The sequence below is a fragment of the Natator depressus genome, chromosome 7, assembly GCF_965152275.1.
Source record: "Natator depressus isolate rNatDep1 chromosome 7, rNatDep2.hap1, whole genome shotgun sequence".
In the NCBI taxonomy this organism is placed as follows: Eukaryota; Metazoa; Chordata; order Testudines; family Cheloniidae; genus Natator; species Natator depressus.
The window spans coordinates 19,697,842-19,722,973 of NC_134240.1; the positions used below are offsets into that span (position 1 = coordinate 19,697,842).

At 43.0% G+C, this 25,132-nt stretch overlaps 2 protein-coding genes across 4 annotated transcripts in view; one reads left to right on the forward strand and one right to left on the reverse strand.

Moving 5' to 3' along the window:
- CCDC174 (coiled-coil domain containing 174) overlaps nt 1-12,726 on the reverse strand; it is a 39,172-nt gene extending 26,446 nt beyond the window's left edge. For both annotated transcript variants that reach the window (XM_074957603.1, XM_074957602.1), the window contains exon 1: nt 12,580-12,726. In XM_074957603.1, coding sequence (XP_074813704.1) covers nt 12,580-12,711 — 132 coding nt within the window. In that variant the 5' untranslated portion in view covers nt 12,712-12,726. The remainder of the gene's footprint in view (nt 1-12,579) is intronic.
- Nucleotides 12,727-21,633: 8,907 nt separating this feature from the next.
- GRIP2 (glutamate receptor interacting protein 2) overlaps nt 21,634-25,132 on the forward strand; it is a 478,986-nt gene continuing 475,487 nt past the window's right edge. For both annotated transcript variants that reach the window (XM_074957606.1, XM_074957610.1), the window contains exon 1: nt 21,634-21,866. In XM_074957606.1, coding sequence (XP_074813707.1) covers nt 21,812-21,866 — 55 coding nt within the window. In that variant the 5' untranslated portion in view covers nt 21,634-21,811. The remainder of the gene's footprint in view (nt 21,867-25,132) is intronic.

Genomic DNA, 25,132 nt, shown 5'->3' on the forward strand with positions numbered 1-25,132 from the left:
CAGTCAATATGTGAGTGACTGTGAGAAATAAGTGAGATTTAAAATGTCTCATTGAACCAGACTACAACAACCTTTAACACAATGGTTCTCAACCAGGGGTACATCAACTCTTCTAGATATTTGCTTAGTTCTACAACTGGCTACATGAAAGGCATTAGCAAGTCAGTACAAACTAACAGTTCATACAGACAATGACTTGTTTATACTGTTCTATATACTATACACTGAAATGCAAGTACAATGTTTATAGTCCAGTTGATTTTTTTATCAATTATATGGTAAAAATGAGTCAGTATTTTTCAGTAATAGTGTGGTATGACTCTTGTGTATTTTTATATCCGATTTTGTAAATAAATACTTTAAGTCAGGTGAAACTTGGGGGTATGCAAGACAAAACAGACTCCTGAAAGGGGTACTGTACAGTAGACTGGAAAGGTTGAGAGGCACTGCTTTAACACAAAGCTTTAAAATCTGTCTAAGAAATACTCCCATTTTGGATTATCTCCCTCCCTCCCTAAGAGTGAGCTTTTTTGACTATCCTTTCAAATAGCCACAGGGCCAGCTCTGCCCTTTGTCTTGTTCAAATAGTTAAATCAAGTTACATTTGTCTGTGTGTCTTTTTGGAGAAAGAGAAAAAACTGAGGTCCCATCTGCTCTAGTCTGTTTGGCCATGAAGGATGCCATGGCCTTTCATGTAAGAGTGGGGGTTGCCCACTGGTATTTATGAATGCTCAACATCTGTCAGGAATCTGGCTGTTTTTAAAGGTTGGCAATACAGTACAACCTGAATTAGTGGAATGTCAGGAAGGGGTGGAGTGCGGGGCAGTAGATGGAGAATAAGTTTGAATAATCAACGTTTTTAGTTAATTGAAGGACTTTTCAATGTAACTAGTAATGTTGGGAGACAAAGCTGTTTCATATGACAAGGCATTTTGGGTAGTCTAGGTTCTGCTGTATCTACAATATTTTATTTTTCTTTCTAGAGCCCAAGGGTCATGGTTGTGGGGAATACAAATAGTTTTTTCCTTTTTTTGATCCTGTGATGGTCACCTTTGAGGCAAACACACACAAAGCATGAGCAAAGGCTCTATGGCTAGGAGCTGTAACCAGCTTGTATCCTCTGTGGATCAGCACAGAGGGGAACCTATAATGCACATTCACCAGTGGATTACAATCTCTGAGCTGTGATGAGTAAGGGATCTGATACCTAATAAATCGTGTATTTGGGGTTCCAGCTATAACCCACGGAAGTCAAATGGGTTCTTTCCATTAACTTAGTGGCTTTTGGGTCAGGCCCAGAGTAGACAGACCTAAAAATGGACGTGGCCGGAGGAAAGGAAGAAGAACTCTGATAGTTCTCAGTTGGCTTGATTCCAATTCGCTTACTTGTGTTGAGTAACTCCTTACTCCACTCATGTTCCCACTGAAGAAATGGGACCATTTGTGGCAGTAGATGTTACTCAGTGTGAGTAGAGGAATAGGAATTTGTTCTAGTGTTAGAAAAGGAACGTGTAAATCTCATTACAGTGGAACAAAAACAATTAAGATACTAGAATGTTGTGGCCTTTATTATGTATGACAGTTATCATTAAACATTACATCTAGAATTTAAATTTGATGTCTCCAGCATTTGTGTTTGGATCTGGGAATTTGGTTCAGGCCCATACCTATTTAAGTGTATTTATGGGAAAAATCAACAAATCATCCTATTTTTTTAGATACTTGGGAATTTAATACAGTATGTCTGTATTTTAAGAGGTAAGTGAATAAACATGGACTTCTGAAAGAGCAAATACTGGGGGAACATGAAATAAAGTGAATAAAGCTGACCGGACTCGCTTATGATTCATTAACAGAAAACTAAAGTTGTGGGGACAGAAGCAGAAGATTGTAGATGATATCATGGCCATAAAGTTGGCCTCCTTCAGGCTCTGGGGGAGGAAGAAAAGTGAGCATTGCTGGAAAGTAGGGGAAAAAGCACAATTCCCTCTCCTCCCCCCCCCCCCCCCCCCCCGCTTCTCATTTCAGGTAAATATAACTGTTACAAATCACACCAGGACATGTATATACATGCACCCCACCCACAGTCAGATTGTTAAAGATAAATTGCTGTAAACCTGAACTCAGTGCAGGTTCTGACTTCTTATAACCTGTCCATCTCCCCACATCTTTTCTGGAAGGGGGAATTCTCCACTTGAGGTCCCCTAACTTGCAGTGCAATGTGTCGCTTACATAGAAATCCTCAAATGATCTACTTGCAGGTGCCATTATCATGCAAACTTCTAAGCCTTACATAATTCTCTTAGGAAAGGAGCTACAGAAGAACTGAATCCAGGTGAAACGGCAGGAGGAATTTAGGTAGTACCTAAAATGAAATTTTGGCCAGGACTCCAGCGCTCTCACACCTGCTCTTGCAAAAAGTGCAGTGGAATCTTCAATACTGGGAGTGGAAAAGGCCTTGGTTTGCTATCTCTGCAATATGTTGTGGAGCAAGTCAATCAATTTCATTCTTTTATAATGTATAATTTATGGAGTCCAGCTATGAGAGAACCATTAGCCAGTATTCCCTTCCTCAGTTAACATCAGGAAGACCAACAGCAATGAAAACTTACGCAGATATGTGATTGTTGAGCACACAATGGCTGCAGGATTGGTCTGCACAGAAGTGTTGTTTTAGGTGTGTGATTCATTGCTCTGTAATGTGCATTCAGACAGATGATTTAAAAAGCACTCTATAAATGTCAGTTCAATAGTCCCATTCTTACTGTCTAAGAACTGACAAGCTTTTACACATGGTTTCATCAAGAAGGCTTGATGTTAACTCCAACCTATTGGGGACTGTCTTAGTTTAGTCTCTGGCATACAAGCAGTTTATCAAGGGTTTTCACGTGTATATGGTGGTTGCGGGTGCTGGGGCAACGGGGGTGGGGGGAGAACTAAAATAAGAACAGCTCTGTGAACTTTTGTGAAGCAAAATCAGATGAACCGGATTAATTCAAACAACCGGGGTGATTAATTTTTCAATTTCAATGTAGCTGTCTTCTGCTTAACGTAGAATTTCTTATCAGAAATGTGAAGTCTAAATAAACTAGCTTTTATAATCTGACTGATAGCCATGAATCCCTTAGGAATAATTGATTCAGTATGTCTCATTAGTATGCTGTTCATTTTAGCATAAAAGAGGCCTAATTGTGTTTACTTCCACATAGCTGCATCAACACAGGAGCTTGTTTATTATTTTTGGTGAAGATGATGCTCATAGTGGATCATATTAAAGGAAATTTAAAAATAGTGGAAGCTAAGGAGTTTCAGCACCTTGCAGGATTTGGCCCAGAATCCTGCGTTATCTTAAAATGGGCCATATGCAAAGTTGGGGGGGGGGGGGTTTGTATCAACTAAAATTAGAATATGTGGCTTTAAAGAAATAAGTTGTAATTTTGATGGATTTTGCTATTTTGAGACTGATGCTTATACCACAGCTGCTAGGAACAGCAAAGCCTCAAAATACAATAAAACCTGTCTACTTTGCATCTTTACCTGTTCGTAACTTTAATCTTAAGCATGTTTTTTTTTTTTTAAAGCAAACCCACACTTTATAAACCCAAGGTCTCTGGTCTGGCACACCACCTTCTCCCACAACATCTCATCTCATGTATCACACACAACTTCTTTTAGGTGAGAGAAATTCTGCATGGAATTTTCAAGCTTTTTTCCCATTCATGTTCAAGTTGCTCTTAGGAAGCAATCTGTGCCATGTCAACGTGCACCTTTTAAAAGTGGGTATGACACTCTGGGGTGCAATCCAGACCAGTGAGGGGCTGTGAGCCTGTGTCACCACTTGCCCTGCAACCTGGGGTGCCTTCCTATGCTTTTCTGCTGTAGCTCCTACCCTGGACTCCCCACAAACAGCTGAACAGCATGGAGGTCGCATCCTGAGTGTCTGTATGGCCGCAGCTCTGACCCCAGCAGCCTGTCAGCAAACACCAGCCACACACTGGCTTCCAGCAGCCTTGGGTACAGCGTGAGCCCAAACCACTCAGAGTCCCGGACTTCCCCCCCAAAAGCCTGTGTTTTGCCCTCTCCAGCCTTCTCCTGAACAGATATTAGGCCTTTTGCCCCTTTAAGGAGATTAACGTACAACAGTCTGCTACCTTAAAGGGAGTTACCCAAACAATTCACAACACTAGATTAATTTCAGTTAAAGAAAACAAGTTTATTTAGCTACAGAGAGCTAGATTTTAAGTGAGTACAAGTAAGGAGGCATTAAAGTCAGAAATGTTTACAAGAAAAATGAAGATAAAAAACTTTTTAAACCTAAACTAGCTTTGGTTCAGAGTGAAGACCATTTCCATATTTTCAACTGTGTCAAACTGAAAATAAAATATTATCTGCAGATGGACATAGGTTCTGAATGAGAATGACTGTAGGTTTATTATACACTACTACTTTTGTTGTCTGAGTCTAGAAAGTCAAAACCTCTGTTCAGGAGTAGCACATAAGCACTGTGTGTCTGTAATCTCTCCCTGGTAGATAAGTGCCGCTCTGAACCTTCAGCACTAGGGTTAGAGGATGCTGCTATGGAATCCTTTAGTTTCTTTTTGCTTGTAGACTATTTGGTGAGCAGACAAGACAAGTATGTTATAGTTCCCAAGTTTAGTGCTAAATTGAAATGAGTTGTCTTAACTAGCCTTGAACTTCTTTTTTTAACTAGAAACTGCATTTTACATACAAGTTTACAATGCACTTAGTTAAGATAACCACAGTATAGGTCCTAAGTCTCTCGCTACATATGAGAGAGGGCAACTTTTTATTCAGAAGGACCCTGAAGCACTTTATAAAATATACAGCAGTGAACCGTATTTCTCCATCACTGCAACGCAGCTAGAAAGCAACAGTTTAACAGTGTGCAACAATTTTGATAGGAAATGAGAATTCTATATGGTGGTATAGAAACCAAAGGAAGAATGTAATTCAACTGTAATTTTTTTACTAAACTTGTGTTGACATCCTTTAATCTTTTATTTTTAATACATTTTTTTGGTGGATTCTTTGGTGAACATTGGAATATTGATCTCTACTCAAGAAAGCACTTAAACATGTTTTTAAGTCTCATTGGAGTCAAAGGTCCTTAACTTTAAGCCTGGGCTTATGTCCTCGCTCACGTGCTTTCATCACCTGGGCCCTGAAGAAGCAGGGAAAAATATCACAATACACCACTATATATATATTTTTTTTAAAATTAGATTTAAAACACTTTTCACTCCACTGATAAGCATTCTCTAAGCAATTCAAATATTTTGTATCATGTACCCCTTTATTCTGCTATCATCTGTGACTTTTGTACCACACGAATTAAAGGTTCACCTGCCCTTTAAGGAACTGCTCAACTTCTTGAAACTTGCCCGTCTATCTGTCCTTCCTCTCTCCAGCCGTCTGTTTCTTTTGCTTTGGACAGGTGACGTTGCTCCATCCCTGCAGCAAAATTTGGTCTGGGTGCTTCACAATCAGGTTTTCACATACACCAGAGAATTTTCATGCCTTTGCAAGCACTGATGGAACTACCTGCACATCAATGTCTAGCCCTATAAATGAAGCTGGATTTCCAATTCCAGCTGCACATCTACAAGCCACTTTACAGACTTGCAGTTCTCTGTCTCTCCTGCGCTGGGATGCCAGGCTGGAGGAAAAGCCTTATTCTTTGTCTGCAGAGAATGCAGCATCGAAGTAAGGCTGAAGAGGAATACTACCAACTAAGTGGAGATTCTAATGCTTTGTAATCTTGGAGCAGCAATGGGAAAAGAGGATCCAGTGTTCCCTTTTTTATCTATGAACGATTCAGCCAACTCCAAATCTCTCTTCCAAAGCCTTTGCCTACTCAGTGTTAAAAATATAATTCTGATGGAGCTTTATTTAAAAAAAAAAAATGGGGGCAGCACAAAATTTCTTCCAATCAAATTATCTTTCCAAAGAAATCCTTGGTTAAACCCAATTCCAATCTCCATTATGCTGGTGTAAATCCAGAGGAACTCTATGATCACTCCTGTTATACCAGTGTCCCTAAAATCAGAACCTGGCCTAAAAATGTAGCTTTAAACTGTTCAAGTGTACATGTTAAGGGGCAGCTACAGGATGATATCAAATGGCTGGGAACTTTTAACTAAGATCATCAATCATGATCTGATTTTCTTTTAAAGAAATCTTTGGAGTACTGATTGTGGCAGGCAGAGAAGCACATGCTGCCTTTCACTGTGGATGTTTCTTTCCAAAGATGCTGTTTTCTAACCTCCGAGTTTAAACCCTGTTATTTTACATTCCTCCGTAACATCACCCTGAGGATGTCACTGAGCTGTATCTATAGCACCGGCACTGCCTGTGACATGATTCTCTTTATATCCCACTGGTGTTCGAAAGAATAATTTTTATACCAGAAGGTTCATGGCAACATCCCCACAGGGTGGCAAGAATCTGGGTCCTATGGAATGTTTCTTGGCCTCTTTCAATGGGACACTATTCGGCATTTACTAGCTTTAGTACAATGCCTCTGAATTGCTATTAGGGCATGTAAAAATATAAACAGCTGAGAAGTGATACATCTATATTGAACTTAAATGGGTGCATGGGCAAGATTTCAGTTCATTGCAAAGTAGCAGATTCTGTTCTGGGCAAACTAGCCTGAGGTCATTTTTTGCTTTTGAGGCTGGAAATTCCTTTTAAAATACATGCAGTGCACTTAAAAACAAACAAACAAAAAACACCCCTACTTAAAATATTTTTTTCTGTTGCCATGTCAGTTTTATCAACAATTGTTGACATGGGCTTTGATGGCTCGTGCATAAAGCCAAGTATTCTGCACAATTTCTGCTTATGGGGGGTTTAGTTCTTGATGCTCAGTAAAGAGGAAGTGGACTGGCCTAATGTGTGATGTGATTCCTTGATGCACAGAAGTGATTAAATCAGGGTATTTGCCAGAGAAATACCGTGCCCACAAGATTACCTGTCATCCTCCCCATGCTAGCAAGAATGGCTAACTGGCAACTATTATTTGGCTCAAGAACTTGCTGTTAACCTGTATGTTTCTACATTAGAAAACATTTTTAGAAATGTAGGACTTTTCATAGTGGATCAAATCATTGATTGGTCTAGTTTGGGATCATCTCTACATCAGAGGTAAATAGCTGATCACTTAGAATAACATGCCCCTTTGTCTCCCTCTTCCCTTCCAAAATCCATGCATCCTGAAATTTAAAGTGGCTAGGTATATTGTTTGAGTCTTGAGCTGCTCATTTCTTATCGCTTATGTAAACATTTTCTCAATTAGACATTTTATAGCCCATTTTGGGAAGGGGGAGGAATTATGTTTGGAGTCAAAGCAACTGATAGTCTTTTTTTGAACACTTACTGTTGAGATTATCAAGTAAATAAAGTAAAATTTACCTAGGAGGGAAAAAAAAAGGCCAGCTGTAGGTGGTCAAAGGCATATTACTGGTTTCCATCTGCAGCAACAGCATGGAGGTTAATCACCCCCTTTGGTAACTTGCTCTCTCTCAGTACAGTAGATGGCAGTACAGACCTGTTAGATCCACACAGCACAGCCGTGCTTGTGATCACTCTTAGCAGAATTTACTCTACATACATGAGAACATCTCTACCTTCCCATAGTCCATCCTCTCTCAAACTGCTACATTATGAGAAATACATGGCTTTAATCTTTTATTTCCATAGTACTATAGAAATGAAATAATGCTGGAAGTATGGCAAGTGAAGAACTCAAATGTGAGAGGGACTAACTGGTTCGGATGATGCGCTACAGTGCCTTTACTACAGGTACCACTGCCAATCCAGCAGTCGTTACCCTCTGATGGTTGTTTGGTAGCCTATGTGAAATGAGCCAGTGATCGGAAGACAAGTGCTTATATCTCCAATCACCCCCATGATTGGTAGCAATTGACACCCTTGTCACCATCACAACTGACACTGGCAGTCTCCGCTGCAAGGCTAAGGACCAAAGAGGCATGGAAACTGAATTTCTCTCTCCCTCACAAGGTGGGAAGCTAGCATTGCTCCTGCCTGAGCTATTCCTTCTCTGTTATTGGCTTGGAGCACTCCTATCTCCAGGACTGGTTTCAGAGTAACAGCTGTGTTAGTCTGTATTCGCAAAAAGAAAAGGAGTACTTGTGGCACCTTAGAGACTAACCAATTTATCTGAGCATAAGCTTTCGTGAGCTACAGCTCACTTCATCGGATGCATACTGTGGAAAGTGTAGAAGATCTTTTTATACACACAAAGCATGAAAAAATACCTCCTCCCACCCCACTCTCCTGCTGGTAATAGCTTATGTAAAGTGATCACTCTCCTTACAATGTGTATGATAATCAAGGTGGGCCATTTCCAGCACAAATCCAGGTTTTCTCCTCCCCCCCCCCCCACACACACAAACCCACTCTCCTGCTGGTAATAGCTTATCTAAAGTGACCACTCTCCTCAGATGTTCCTGTTAAACCCTGGATTTGTGCTGGAAATGGCCCACCCTGATTATCATACACATTGTAAGGAGAGTGATCACTTTAGATAAGCTATTACCAGCAGGAGAGTGGGGTGGGAGGAGGTATTTTTTCATGCTTTGTGTGTATAAAAAGATCTTCTACACTTTCCACAGTATGCATCCGATGAAGTGAGCTGTAGCTCACGAAAGCTTATGCTCAGATAAATTGGTTAGTCTCTAAGGTGCCACAAGTACTCCTTATCTCCAGGACTGTCACTCCAGCACTAAATTGGCTTAAAATAAAAACCCAGAAGGCACAGAAATGTGTCTGTGTAGCTGGCTGGCAAAGGAAATTCGAAGTAGGATTATTAATACCCTCTTAGGAATTGAAGTAAGGAACGAAACTGACCCAGGCTCTATGCCCCTGGGGAGCTTACAAGTGTATGTTGCATGTTATCATCAGCCCAATACAAAGGAGCAGAATGGGACAGAATTGTCATATTTCAGAGGGGATGAAAATTACGTTGGGTTAAGGTCCATGCTGGATCAATGCTAAGAAATTCCTCTACTAAACTGAGGATCCACAAAGACTTTAAAGTCCAATATTTTGCAGGATATCATGCTGAGTGTCAGTAGAAGGCTGGGGGTAACCTCTGTTTTCTTGCTCCATCATAGCACTTGTTTTCACTCTGGTTGGGTTGTGAAATATTAGAACGTGAAATCACATCTCTGATTACTGTTTTGCTTCCCTTCCCCCCTGAGACACACACATTTCAAATATGATTTTAGTCGTTCTCTTGAGAACTAACTTCAAGCTCCCCCACCACCATTTTGAATTGGTTTGATGTGTTCATATAAAATTCTAACCATTAGTGAGAGAGAGAGCTTAAATCATGTCAGAATGAAAGGGGTGCAGAAGTACTGACCCATCACTGCATATAATTTCCTAACTAGTACATTTTTCTTACCGCTTCTGGACTGGCGATCAGAAAAAGAAAAATATCTTAGTGGATTGGGGCATTGATGCCTAAACCCCAGGCTACAGAGTGTGTGTGTCTGTCTGTCTGTGTGTGTCTCTCTCTCTCTCTCTCTCTCTCTCTGACCTAATGACTATTTATCCACAGTGGAACAGTCACTGGGCACATGCACATGAGAGAGACTCTGTAGCCTGGTGGTAAGGGCAACTGCCTGGGAGATGGGAGACCTAGGCTCCTGCCCCCTGAGTCAATCATTCTTGAATTAATCATCCACAGTGGAATAGCTCCAACAGGAGAGACACTGAGAGCCCCGCATCAGAATATCCCACAGGACAGTGGTAAAAGCACTCTCCTGAGAGGTTTTGAGCAGGGTCTCCCACCTTTCTCCCACTCGGGCAGAAATTAACCTGGCTCTCCCTCATCCCAGCTGAGTGCTCTAACCAGTGGGCTAAAAGTTATAAGGTGCATGGCACCACCTCCTTCTCCTGTAGTTGTGTGCAGATGCCTAACCTCATTTGTACAAGCGATTTCTGAGGCGTTTGAGCCCCCAGACTCCAGGAGACGGGTGCCTGTTCGTGGATCGTTAAGCAGAGATAGGTGCCTCCCTGCAGCCCTAGCTCGGGTGCTTTTCTCAAAGAGAGGGGTGAGGCTTAGGAAATTGCTCTCTTGTCAGCATCTCCCATGGCTAGCTTAGGCGTTTCTGTCTAGAGTGTTGGCTTTTGTGGATTGCATTCTAAGGCCCCTCTCTCTCTCTCCATCCTTTGGATAGGGAGCCTAAGCGCTTAACTCCGGCTTTGGGGAGCACAGTGAGTGTTCCTGTGATGATTCTTCAGTGTTGTGATGCCTGTGTCCCTTTGTGGATCCGAGACAGTGTTTTAATATCTGCTGTTAAGAGGTGGCTGCCTTTATGTAAGATACAAGATCTGAAGTTGCTTAATGATTAGTGTATTTACCATACACTTCACAGTATCACTCCAATAGTTCAGTAGGCAGAGTGACCAGGGTGTCCCTTATCCTCACCACTGAGGTTTTTAATGAAGTCTCAGGAAGGAGTCTGTATGTTCTCAGCATGGCAGGCCTGGGCTGTTAGTAAGGAGGCCTAGGAGCAGCTCCAAATTGCATCACCATGTGGAAGTGTCACAGGCATTAGAAGGCTCCCAGGAGATGATAGAGATCCAGCTGAGGAACTTCTTTACTTGCAGGGCTGGCAGCCAAGAGACACGTGCCAATTGGGAGAGTGGCTAGGCAGGCGTGGAACAGACATGTACTCAGCAAGGGCTTATTCCCCCTCAAGTGCAAATGTTTAAAGCTGAGATCAAACCAAAAACTCATGTACTAACTGGAAACTCTCCCAGACTGGGGTTCAGCCAAATCATAGAGCTGAAGGCCAGAGGGGCCACCAGATCATCTAGTCTGACCTCCTGTATATCCTCCTGTGTGGAGTGCTGACTTCTCATATGCAATGGCCCTTGCTTTTGCATTTAGCTGATTTATGGAACTTCCCCTGAGCACCAGCCCAAGGAGAAGCTGGGTTGAGATTAAACCCTTATGTACTAGGTAGCAGTTAGTGCTGCTGAACCTTGTAAAAATGTGCATTGCTGGAGGCAATGCTGTATAATTGTACAGGGAACTTGGCAACTGTGGTACAACTAAAAATGGGTTTGTTTTACAATGGATATAATTGCACCAATCAGCAAGGGCCAAATGTAGAATGGTGTAAGCAGGTGCAACTTCTTTCCTGTCACCATGTCTGAATGTGAGGTTGCGGGGTGGATGGGGGAGAGGGAGGAGGAGGAGTTAATAGAGAAGAAGGAAGGAAAACAAAGGGGATATTGAAAGGACTGTTGGGGAGGAGAGACTGGGATATTGGAGATAACATCCAATCCATAAGAATGAAAAAAATACCCAGAATTGTAGCAGAAGTTTTATTCTCTCCAAAGAGCTTCCATCCCACTACAAGAGAACATGCAGGTTTTCAAAAGACAAATGGGTGCTAACACCACTATTCTCTATTCCCAGTAAAGAAGTAGCCTTTAAATATACTGCTGGCTGAACTCTGGCTGGTTTAGCAACACACAAAGTTGTGCAATAGCTCCACTGTATTTCCGTGAGGAAGATGTCGACTGGCAACCTTGTGACTGTTCCAAACAGAAACAACTGGGCCAGTAGCTGTTGTCCCCTATATGATACAATTACAAGCAAACGTTAATGGTGTTAAGCAATTGTGTCAGCAACTAGTGCTTCAAGCACTTTGCTGACTACTTGGAATAGGAAACTTTATAGACTAACATGGTCAGTCACCTCAGTGTATTGAATTACTAGAATCTGCCTCAGCAGACCTGAAATCAATACACAGCAGCTGCAACGGAGCTGTGTGCACAACACTATTATAAACAATACAGTGTTGGGAGGAAAAAAGACCGTCCTCTCTGGCTTACTTAAACACTGATGTTTTTGAGTAAGCACTGACCAAGACACAGGCTCCTCTGGCTCTGCCCTGCTCTCCGCCATAGTCCTGCAGGCCCATAACCTTTAGTGTCACTGGATAATTGGAAGTAAGAAGTGTGGAACTTCTGCAATGCTGTACTGCAGTCGTCAGCTGTCAGGGGTGGTGGGGGAAAAGATTACATTGAAGTGGGAAACAGCATTGCAGAACAAATCCTGTAAGACTCTTATTGATCCCAGGGTGTATCCTGATGGAATGGCTCAGCAGAATCCAAACAGCTGTGCCACTGTAAGGTCTGTAGTGTAGACATAGCATGTCTGTAGATATGTTTAAAGACCCCATCAGCCCCGGCCACAAGTGCTGATCAACTACAGACAGGCCGTGTGATAATGAAAGGAAGCTGAGCTGACAGAGTATCTTTCAGAAATAAGCAAAGATGTCTGGTGAAAAAACAATCAACCCACTCTGACTTTCACTCTGTTTTGACCCTGGCTGGCAGGCAGCCTTGTTTCTTCAACAGCAAGAAACTTTTTGGGTCCTTATCTTGGAAGACCTCCATGGCATGGACACACTGGAGAATACCCATGAACTGATCTTAGCCCTTTGTTGCTCGTGCTGTAGTTCCCATGTACAGCAGGGGTGTGTGTGTGTGTGTGTGTGTAAAATAACTTACCTCTTGCTGAAGGCAACTTAACTGTTGCTGTGCCTTCTGGAAACATAGCTGGCAAATGGATGTGTTTCCACTTCCATCCTGTAGGAACAAAGGGTGGTGATGATTATATTCTTGTTCCTGCTTCGGTTGCATGGGGACAAATTTCTTGAACCCACAGTGTTTCCTGTGGTTTTTTGTGGGTGCTTCTGAACAAAGTTTATACTTGTGCATAAACTCTTGGTAATGTAAGGTGATTCTGTACTTTTCACAAGTATCTTGGATGGGTAAGGTTTTCTCAGCCACAGTTGAAAGGGATAGTGGCTGATCACTCTTAGGCCCAAAATGTAGATTTAGTTTAAAAAAAAAAAAAAAGCTTCCATAGGAATGTCTTCATGAAAGTACTCTTTAAAATTCCAGCAAACCCTCTAAGCATTCCCCAGCAGTGTTTGCAACCCAAGCATTACAGCAGTGTGATTGTGTATGAAAACCTAACAATGAAACATAGGCTTGATCTACACTTAAAACTTACACCAGCATAGCTCTATTGATCAGGGGTGTGAGAAATCCTCACTCCCTACCAACACAGCTACGCCAGTAAAAACCCGCAGTGTAGATGCAGCTATGTTGACAGAAGACTCAGGGAGGTGGTGTTTCTACACTGGCAGCAAAGCTCCCTCACTTGGTGTAAACTGCATCTACACTAGGGCGCTCTGCCAGAACAGTATCTGCAGCATAGACATAGCCCCACGCTATAGAAATGTGAAACGGACTAGTGTATTATTATTCTTGTCCATACTGAGTGAAGTGCAAAATGTAAATAAGCTGCACCAGTAAGTACATTTTGTATCAATCTCGCATGTTGTCAGTAACAAAATGAAGGTGATTTGATATTTACAGTGATTTTTAACCTGGTAGTATTACCTTTAAAGGTATGTGATTTACACAGCAAATGTGAATCACTGCTTTAGATGAACCAGATAGTATTTTCAAGGCACAGCCCACATAGGAGGGAGTTGTAACAGTAGCCAAGAAAAGAAACCCTGATTCCGACCCCCCTGTTCTCTAACAAGGGTATTAACCTTTTGTAACCAGACTCCTTTAACATATACACAGAATTGATTCTGAGACAAGCCTTGGAAGGTTTTGACAAAGAGGAAGGAGCTGGGAATTCCACTGAGATGCCTCTTAACAGACCTCATATATGCTGATGACATCATACTCTTTGGTACCACCACTGATGCAATGCAACAAATGTTGCAGTCTTTGAAAACAGTTTGTGAGGAATATGGACTATTTCTGAATGCTACGAAACAAAATGCAGGACAGTGACATGACTAACAAAAACAAGATGCATGCAGACATCACGATTAACGGACAGTAGATGAATTTAATTATCTTGATCATATATATCCAATCAAGGAGGCTGTTCCAAAGAAATCGGAAGTAGGGATGACTTCTCAGCTATGGCCTTCTTTAAGAAAGTGTCGGGGGGAAAAATGTGGCGTCTTGAAATGTATGAAGGTGCAATTAGTGAAAAGCCTCTCTTTTCCCCCCTCCCCTCCCATAGTGATTTATGGATTTGAATCATGGGAAGTTAATGGTGCTGACAAGAAGAAAATTGAAGGCTTTGAAATGTGGTGCTGGTGAAGACTCCTGCATATCTCTTGGACAGAAAAAAATATGAATGCTGATGTTTGAAATATTATGGGAGGGAAGCAGACCCTGATGTTGGAGATCAACAGTTGCAATCTTTTATACTTTGGTCACATTATGTGTAGAAATGGAAATAACCTAGTGAAAGTTTATCATCGAAGGAATGGTAGAGGGTCATTGTAGTATGGAATGACGATCAAGGAGATGGATGGATAGATGATTTACAGAAGATCACTGGAAGGTCAGTTGCTGAGTGCTTGAAGTTATCAATGGATCGTGAAGGCTTCTGAAAATTCTGCTATGATGTTACCAATATTTGGACTGACTTACTTTTAACAATGACTCATTTCATGTGGCTGGGGCCTGGAAATAAACATTTACTTAATACAGCAGAGTGGAGGCAGATTGCTGCACGACAAACTTCTGGAGAGATCCTGCTTTACTCAGACACAAAGCTTCCTGGAGCTCCGGGTAACATGACTAATCCACCACTCTGTAAAGATGCAGAGTGCACTTCCTCTGCATCCCCACCCAGGGCCAGCTGAACTAGCCAGTGTAGGAGGGGACTCTGTTGGCTCTTAATTTCACTAAGTGCAAGGACCAGATTACATCCAGTCCCTTGTGCAAGGACCTCTGGCAGAAACAATTGTTCATATTCTCTTCCTCCTCTGCAGGTCTGGCCACAAACTATTCCAAAGTGAGTAACATTTTGTAAACATCCTATATTATCAGCATATGTGCTTATGCCTCTCATCACCATGGTATCTGAGCACCTCACAATCTTCAGTGCATTCATCCTCACAACACCCTTGTGAGGTAGGACAGTGCTATTGTCCCCATTGTACAGATGGGGAACTGAAGCACAGAGAGGTTAAGTGAGTTGCCCATAGCTATGCAGGAAGTCTGTGGAAGAGCACGCATTTGAACCTGGGTCTCCTAGGTCCCAGGCTAATGCCATACCCACGTGGCTGTCCTTCCTTTTCAGGACTGGGGCTCTGTTATACTAGCCACTGTACAACCATAGAGTTAGGTAAGGCCCCTTCCTCAAAAAACCTAGTTTGTATTAGTATTTACACATAGCCATATAAACCCACCTTTAAAACCTGAGTTTGTATAGTGTTTACTGACAAGGTATACTTAAATTATGTGTGAATCAATGTAAATACTAATTTACAGTGACGGCATAATTCACATGCAATATCTTGCCATTGCTTTGTTTGCAAGACTCCACAGAGTCAATGGGAAGTTTACATCAAAACAATGGCAGGAGATGGCCCTACATAAACGTTTTCCCTGGATGTATTTACAATACACTGTTTGCCCAGCAAGCCACTTAGTGAAAGATAAAAAAATAAACTGAATGAAAGAGATTAAGCCCAGTAGTGAGAGAGAGAGAGTCTGGAAATAATTATCCAAGTATGTTTCCTTTCTGCGGAATTAAACAAAACTAAGATCATAGCATTGTGCTGGCTTCGTTTCTAACTATATGTTGTAGTGCAGCAGCAGCAGCAGCAGCAGCTCACTAGGTGAGGTAAAGCCTCCACATATAGACACATAAGCCTGCTCAAAATGAAATGCACCTTGGGTTGTTGCCTCAGCAGTCCCTCCCATTTCCCAGGAGGGCTGTCCAGGAACTCTGTCAACAGTGGGGTAACATGGCTTAGAGGACAGGGAGGTTTGCTTGGAGGGAATACCAAAAAATACTTATTTAAAACAAGTCAACGAGAGGGGTAGGAAGAATGCCCCACCAGTCGCTAAGTTGGGACCAAACAGCCAGGCAAACAAGCACTCCTAACTCATGAAGCTCAGTGTGAGATGTATACAATCCGCATGCCTCCAAATTTCCATTTGCCTGAAAAATCCCTCTCTGACCAGTTGGTGGTGGTTGCCAGTGAAAGGATAGAACCTTCTACCACCAGGCTGGGGCACTGATTCAGAGGGAAGATTGCTGAGGAAAAGCCAGAATGCAGCAAAAATGTTTGTGGCTCAATAGGTAGCAGTTTCCTCTTCAAGCAAGGACCCATTGATTTCAGGGGAACAGTGTTACGCTCACATTGGACGCTCTTGAAACTCCCAGCCTAGTAGCATTGGTACTTTAATTATAATGACTAGGGCACATACAATTTGTAAAATTCATGTGGCAATATTTTCAGCTCGAACTCTGCCTATTCATTTCCTTGGCACTCAACTGTTTTAAAAAGGTAGACACTTGTCATCTTCACGTTCACCCTTTCAAACAGCACATTTCTGAAAACTCTCATTGACTTCAGAGGGAGCTAAGTTGGGCCACCATGGACCATTTTTTAAAATCTTTTCCTAATAATACTGCACCTGTCTTGTGAATATTTTTGAGCAGCCCATAAATGCTGAATAAGCCGCACAACAGCCCTGTGAGGTAAGTATTGTACCGAATTAACAGATGGGGAGACTAAGGCACCAAAAGGTGAAAGGATGTGCCTAGGTCAGTAGTGGAGCCAGAATATAATGCCACAGTCCAGGCATCCACTTCCATATTTTAACTACTAGAAAGCATTGTCTCCTTTCATTAGCATTTAGGGTGACATTCACTGATCAAATTCAGCTAAAGAATTCTGATTTACTGCAGCTCCCCAAGTTATCACGTACTTTTGCACCCAAACTACAGAGGATTATTTTTTCCTTTAAAAGCAAACTGCTGCACACTGTCACATTCACTGTAAAGAAGCCAAGAGATCTCTGCAGGTCAGAACTCCAGCTGGAGACAAAAGGGGGGTTCATCACTACAGTATAATTCCAGTTAGCTGAATCCGTTTATCCAAAAATCCTAGTTATCTGTGGAACCCGCAGATGTGGCTACCTGAAGACCATTTTTGTGGATTGCAGCTGCATGTGGATCCAAATTTTATACCTAAAGTGCTGCAAATCTGCAGATACATACTTTATATCCCCGGATCATTGTTGCGGATCGCAGATTGGATGCACATGCAAAACTTGTAGGGCTCTAATTATCTGAATCCACCGTGTGTCCCCTTGTAGGATTATGTTAGTTAACAGCACTTCCATGCAGCCGAACGCCTGGTTAGCCAAAAGTTTCCACTCCTCCCCCCTCCCTCCCCCCCGGCCAGTACATTTGGATAAACAGGAGTTTACTGTATTAGGGTTGCAGTCTAGCTATTGCTCCAGTAGCAGGTCAGACAAATGTACCCCTCCCCTTCATCCTTTGTGATTCAACCTAACCACCCCATCCGCTGTAATCTTTGCTGCTCTGCAGCCGCTAGTGGATATGCCAGAGTTTGAGAGAGAGCTGCCGCGAGTGGATATGCCAGCTGACGTTCATCGTGAAATGTCCCTTAGAACTGGATACAGTGGGGGAAGAAAAGAGGCAAGCTGCACACTTTTGCCTACAGACTTTACTAGCTGATTTTCTAGAATATATCTTCAGTTGCCAGCATCTAGATATATTTCCTGTTGTGGGATGAGGGATAGCTCCAGGAGTTAGAAATTATTGGCAAAGGGGAGCAATCTTTGTGGTAATTGGGTTCAGTTCCTGGGCTTGACTGCTTACTGCCTCAGTCCCACCAACATTTATGCATGTGCTTAACTTTAGACATGTGAGTAGTCCTATTGAATTCAATAGGATTACTCATGTGAGTAAAATTAAGCATGTGCTTAAATGTTTGCAGGATCAAGGCCTAAGTCTGCAGGAACTGATGATGTCACTCTTCTTTGCAAAGAGGGGGTCAGTCTTGTGTTCACCACCACTCACTCCTCTGGCCAATACAGGAGTGATATTCAAAAGGAATCTTCTTCAGCCAGGGGATGGTAGCTGCAGCACTGGTTCCTTGAGGGGGTGGGGGGATTAAAGTGTCTCTGTGTGAAAGTCCTTCATGTTTCACAAGAATGCAGAGGAAGCCTTCAGAATGTTGCTAATCAGTTTGGTGGTGGGCTATGTTATCCATCCACCTTATGTTGCCCTTAAAACAACTGGCTTTTACACTACCCATTATAAACATTCCGATCTAACCCAAAGTTGGTGGGTGAAGTTACTGCTACCTCAGCAGCAATCATGGGTATCCCAGCTGCAGACTTGGATCACTTGATGATTACCTGTTCTGTTCTTTCCCTCTGGGGCACCTGGCACTGGCCACTGTCAGAAGACAGGATACTGGGCTAGATGGACCTTTGGTCTGACCCAGTATGGCTGATCTTCTGTTCTCTTTCCCTTTCTTACTAAAAGGGAAACAAAACTGCAATTCCTTTTTCTTGCCTCCCCCCAGCTAAGCTGAAATAGACAGACACCCTAGGTTACTATGTCCCCATAGCACTGCAGCTGTCCCAACCAGCCAAAGAGGGCCAGAGGGGCAGCTCTTTGTAACACTGCACCCTGATCTACTGCACCCTACCCTCTGGGGTAGGAGTGAGAATTTGGTCCATAATCTTATAAGGTTACACCTTCCATTACACACAGTAAAATAGCTACCACCATGAAGGCAGAGCTATACATGGAGACCTACCACTGCTTGTAAAAGGTCTGACAAAGACCAAACAGTCTGCCAGTCACTACTAAGAAGTGTTGCCCTCAGGAAATTAAAAACATGAACGTGGTGGCATATGCAATAGATGTCTCCTTTGTAATTGCATGTTCAAGAATGAACAAAATTCTGGCATCCTAAAAAAAAATAATCACAGAGGTAGTTTTCAACCACCCCCAGATTTTTTAAATACTTGTGAATAGTCATTACAATTGGGGGGGGGGGGGGGGGGAGAGACAAAAACAACTTTGGTCCAAGTCATGCAACTTTACTTACATGAACAGTTTCAAATATTTAGTCCTACTCACAAGAGCAACGTGTCACACGCAGGCATGTTAGCAGGACTGGGACATAGGTGCAGAACCAGGGCTTTAGAGACAATTTTTGGATGTGCCCTCACTGCAAAGCGAAGGTGCTACTGTAGTCCAAGTAGGCACACCTGGACTGACTTTAATTAAGCTAGCACAGGTAACAATAAGAGACATGGCAACACAGGCTGGCAACACAGGCTAGCAACCAGAGTATGTACTCAGGGTCCCTGATGGGCTCATGCTTGGGTTGCTAGCCTGTGTTACTACATCTTTGCTACTATAGTTTCCTGTGCTAACTTGTTTAAAGCTAGCATGGGTATTCCTAGTTGTGCTGCAATCACACCTTTGTGGTAAAGACACACACAACATGTCAGGTTAAAGAGATACATTCCATTTAGTTATATATCAAACTTCTTTCCCTATGTTACTAATAACTTCTTAGTTTATGAGGTGAAAGAATTTTTAGAGTCCTATTTACTGGTCACTCTTTCAAAAGAAAAGGAGTACTTGCGGCACCTTAGAGACTAACCAATTTATTTGAGCATAAGCTTTCGTGACTTACAGCTCACTTCATCGGATGCATTCAGTGGAAAATACAGTGGGGAGATTTATATACACAGAGAACATGAAACAATGGGTGTTACCATACACACTGTAAGGAGAGTGATCAGATAAGGTGAGCTTTACCGGTGGGGGTGGGGATGGCCCACCTTGATTATCACTACAAAAGGTTTTTTCTCCTGTTGGTAATAGCTCACCTTACCTGATCACTCTACTTACAGCGTGTATGGTAACACCCATTGTTTCATGTTCTCTGTGTATATAAATCTCCCCACTGTATTTTCCACTGAATGCATCCGATGAAGTGAGCTGTAGCTCACGAAAGCTTATGCTCATATAAATTGGTTAGTCTCTAAGGTGCCACAAGTCCTCCTTTTCTTTTTGCGAATACAGACTAACACAGTTGCTACTCTGAAAACTGGTCACTCTTTGTGCTCCTCATTTACTCTTTGCATTTCGTTCAGCTTGGACAGTGAAATCGACTGAAACGTTTTTGTTTATGGACAGTTTCACTTTTAGGGTTTGAGTTTCAGACATTCCAGGAAACGCTTATGTTCAAAATCAATTATATTAATTAATCATGCAAATATTTCTCTTGGTCTCAGGTTTTCATTATAAAATGTAAATGTTGAACACTATTTAATGGGACACCATCAACTTAAAATCAACCTGACTGATTTTTAACTTCTCATTGTTACAAGTAATGCCTCAGATTAGAGAAAAAGAGACCAGAAAAATATTTTCCTTTAAAAGATCTGTTTGCTTTGTGCATTTGATAACATATGGTAAAACAGACCCCCCCCTCACCCCCTCACCCGTTGTTTATGTGGGTTTTCACACTGCAGCAGGGGGAAGAAAATAATGGGAAACATAAGAAAATGTGGACGTAATGCCAGGAAAATGAGCAGGCGAGAGAACTAAGAAGCCGGTGTCGTTCCTTTAACTCCTTTTAACTCACTTATTCAAGTAGACTAGATTGCAAGCTGACCGTGTGCATTGAAATGGTTTGATCAGAGAGCAAATACCTAATTACAATACTGTGTGATGGGGTGTTGGTTTGGGGGCTGACACTTCTGGAGTCTGGCGGGGGCTGAATAATCCGCCGTGTGCGATCTTCTACGACCTGACGGCACACACCTGCCGTGGGGCCGAGGAGGCAGCAGCCCCATTTGTGCTCAGCAGATTGGGGGGCTGGGTGTGTTTTCCCCCCCTTTCCCCCCTCTCAGTTGACAAACAAGCCAGGCGCTGATACAACTATCAAAGGCACAACTCGGAGGCATCGCTCCCTTGCGAGCTGCGCCTGGTGTCATCGGGCTCAGTGTAGCCTCTCTGGCCGCCGAGACAAGTGGTTTCAGGCCCACCCTCGCAGCTCTCGTTTAGACCCAAATGGTCCATGCGCGTCCCACGGAGAGACCACAGCGCTCTTTGTCTCCTCCTCCCTGCCCCGGCTCCCCTTGGAATTCTTCGGGGAGCACCTTCCTGCGATGCCGGGGGCTCCCCGAAGTAACCCCCCTGCAAGGGGCAGAAGAAAATCACGCCCACCCCGGGGGGGGGGAAGGCTCCTCCGGCTGCTCTTACCTGCTCAGCTGTGGGAAACAGTGACTCGGATCCAGCCTGGAGCCGGACTGTACTACCTCGGGCACCTCCTGCCGGGAATTGCAGCCACCCCAGGCCTGGCGGCGGGCGGCGAGGCTCTCCCTGCAGGACAGCCGCCCCGGGGGCCCGTTACCGGCCCGCAGCTTGCGCTCCCCCCGCCAGAGGCTTCGCCAAGGGCGGGAGGAAATGAACTATTGCGTCGCTCCCCCTGGCTTCTGCTGCCACTTAGTACGATCCCCCACCCCCACGCTGGGAACCGCAGCTCCCGCGGCTACAGTAAAAAGCCTCAGCAGAGCCCCAGTCCCGTGCCGTGGGCCAGGAGAGGGCCGTTTAAAGCAGCCCTAGCCAGCGGCACGGCGAGGTGTTTTCTTTGCTGCCTCTGTTAGTCCTGCCCCCCCCCCCAGTACTGCCTCCCCCCCCCCGCAATCCTTGTTCCTGCACAAGCCCTGATGGAGCACATCGCACATCAATGTCTAGCCTTGTAAAGCCCTCGGTCTCGCCGCTGCTCGCTGCGCCGTACCCACGGCACTTCTGGAGTGGGGGTGGGGGCCCTGTCCAGACTTGCCGAAGAAGGAAAAAAAAGGCCCCCTCGCCCCATCAGCAGGTTGCTGCGGTGCCGGGATGCCAGGCTGGAGGAAGAATCTGACCCTGTGTCTGCAGAGAATGCAGGAGGAAGGTAAGGCTGGCGACAGAGCGAGGGGGGATGCTACGGGGGTGGGGGGATATTGCACTGCCCTGAGAAACTGCCTCGTGGGGTATGTGTGTGTGTGTGTGTGTGGGTCTGTTTCTTTGGCTCCGGAGGGATGCTTGAAAATGCAGCCTCTCTTTTGAGGCCCCCTGTTTGAACTGTGTGTTTACAAACAATTGTTCTGGTAGGGTTTCCTCCCCCCCCCAATAATACAAATCACTTTGAGCCCTGTTTGGTGTTGACCTGTTTGCAAGGAACAGCAGCATAAATCAGATGGCTGATGCACTGGCGGAAGGGGTGAAATATACCAAATGCCAATAAACTTTAAAGCAGCACCTCTGTCCTCCATCCATCATTCTGGGTGTAAGATTGTAGCTGATGCTCATTTACTTGTGTTGGGAGAAGATATGAGAAAGGGGAAACTGAATATTTATATTTGGCAGTAGAGTAGCATGCAGCATCTTGCATGTAACTTTCTAAAGCTGCTGCCGCTTCTTCCAAATGGCAATTATTTTTGGTGCTTAACTTCAAACAGGGATTTGGGTCTTGTGAATTTCACTGTGGTCCTGCAGGCTTACTACTACTCATATTGTCTTTCGTACTATTACTCACAGCATCTGGGAAATATGTTCTACCGTGTGATGTTAAATTAATGTTGGATCTGCAGCTCATAAAAGTTGGAAGGAAACTCCCACAAGGTGGCAGAACCTAAAGAATGTTTAAAATCTTACACACCAGTTTATTTTGGTTCATGGGGAGTATGTATGAATGGGGATGATAGTAGTCAGGGGACAGTACCTATGTCAGAAATGGGGTATAATTCTGTCTTGATCCCATGACAGTGGTTTTAGGGAGTTAACCTGACACAAGCTTTTGGGATCAGAGATGAGCAGGAATTCCTTTTCTGGTTGCCTTTGCAGCTTCTCCTTTCAATGCAGCCCCCTCAGCTTCTTTGCTACAGTTGGCTAGCAGTGAGTTGCATTGCAATGCCAAGCAGGGCTTAAGAATGATTTAAAGCATTACAGTTGCACCAGGTGAGTAATGGAAAAAGCAGAGACTTTTCAACCCTGTTGGTTACCAGACATAGAAACAAATTTCACTGTTACCTGCTTTGTGCTGTGTCAGGTTTGAATAGTTAAGCTGATATATTCAGTGAGTCTTTTTTCTGAGGCTGCTTATCTCTTTCTTGCACTCTGTTTCAAGATAACAGCATATATATATATATTTTTTTTAACCGCTTGAGTCCACTGCTTCCACTTGGACTCCAGGCTCATTAAACTGAGAACTTAAATTCTGCTGAAAATCAGAGATTTTATTCTATTAAAAAGCATCTTTTTCAACAAATCCATAGTGTCTTCAGACTAGTCCTTTAATGCAGTCACCGTGGGATGCAGTGCTATGTAACACTGTCCTGCAGTAATACATATGGGTGCTCTTGCACCAGTGGAGGTTTGGAGGTCAGTCATTCTTAAACAGTATTTACAGTACTGAGCTCCTGAAGTACTAGCTGCATTGTTTTAGCGTGATGGGATTTATTACTTTCTATGACTTTCACAGATATTTAATGGTTCTTCCCTTCTGTGTCTTTGGAATTGACTTCCCCCCTCCTCTTTCACACAGCACTGCAGTGGGTTTCTTACCTGAGTATGCTGGTACATTATCCACATTCTTATAGGCTGTTTACCAGATTCTCATGTAACAGACATTGTCCTTAGTTCCTTGCACAGCTCAAGAGCAGTTTGTCTTTGGAAGTTATGACTTAACTACTGTCTGATTAACCATGTGAAAGAAGAAATCTTGCAGGATAGGGAGCATCACAAGCTGGTTTGATGTTTAGAGGACAAGCTATATGTATGGCAATGGACACAGTGAGGGCATGCAGGGAAGAGATTTCCTTCCCTTTTCTACCAGGTATTTTCTTTTTTTACAATGCTAAGTAGTCAGCTGTTCATATTTCAGTGTGAGACTCTGTTGCCCTTCAACGGGGAAAACAAATACGGGCCCAGTTAAAATTCTGTACTGCTAATATTTTAACAGACACAGTACAATGTATAACTAAGCTCCAGAGAAAGTTTCACATCTTGTCTTGTTTAACAGCATCCTGAAAACAGGATTTTGTTCAGATTTTTTTTTTGTCAAGCCAAACTCCAATCATCCTATTAATAATATACTTTTTCCAGTTATCCTTTTTCCAAACAAATTATCTCTGGCTGTTGTCTCTTTGTGATTGTTCAAATGTGGCATTTTCAGTTCAGCCATCCCACGACTAGGAGCGACAGCACTGTAAGAGCAACACACACTCACCACACAGTGTATAAATTTTGTACACAGACCATAGCCCTGAGTTTCCAAAGTAAATGTTCTGCTAGTCATCTAAAGGAGTATATTTCAGCCTATGCAAATGAGTGGTACATTTTGGTTACTCCATATTGCTGCAATGGGCATCACTTGCTACTTTCAGCCATTCTACACAAGAGTGGGAGCTTCATTAATCGAGGAAGGTGTTCAAAGGGTCAAGAGCATTAAGTAACGTATTTAAAATACATAAAAGTCATATGGGCTGTGCTGAAGTGTGGCATTCATTCATATTTTAAGCAAAAACCAACTACAGGTATTTTCTTCATACATTTGGTTTGCTGTTAAAAGTCTATGGTTTGGAGTGTATGATCACAGGAGAAAGCACAAAACCATTGTGATCATGAATAAATTCTCTTTCGCCATCAAAAAAGTGTTCCATGGTATGTACAATTGTTGGGGTTTTTTTTAATTTGGAGGAGGAATTGACATTAATGACTTAAAAAAAAGCTGAATATTGCCAGTAAGATTCCATGTTACCCCTACCCCCAACACACATGCTATGTAAACAGCCTTGTTCTTTCCAAGTCAAGGACCAGTTACTGTGACTACTTCCTAATTCACATGAATAGGTCCATCAGCACCATTATGGGCCAGCTCCAAAGCACATTGAAGTCAATGGAAAGACTCCCATTAACTTCAGTGGCTTTGGGTCAGGTCATATTGCATAAGTACTGCTCAGCTGACTGCAGGATCTGGCTTGAAGACTGGAAATTCGCTGGTAAGGCAGCCACACAAACAAATCTACCTTGCCTGCGTGCTTTATAATCATGTCCTTAATTACACACTTTGCACTCACGCTTTATAATCATGTCCTTAATTACAGTATCACACAGTAAGATACAATTCTCTTATTATAGTTTATTATATTGGATTATTTGCCAAATAGTACCACATAA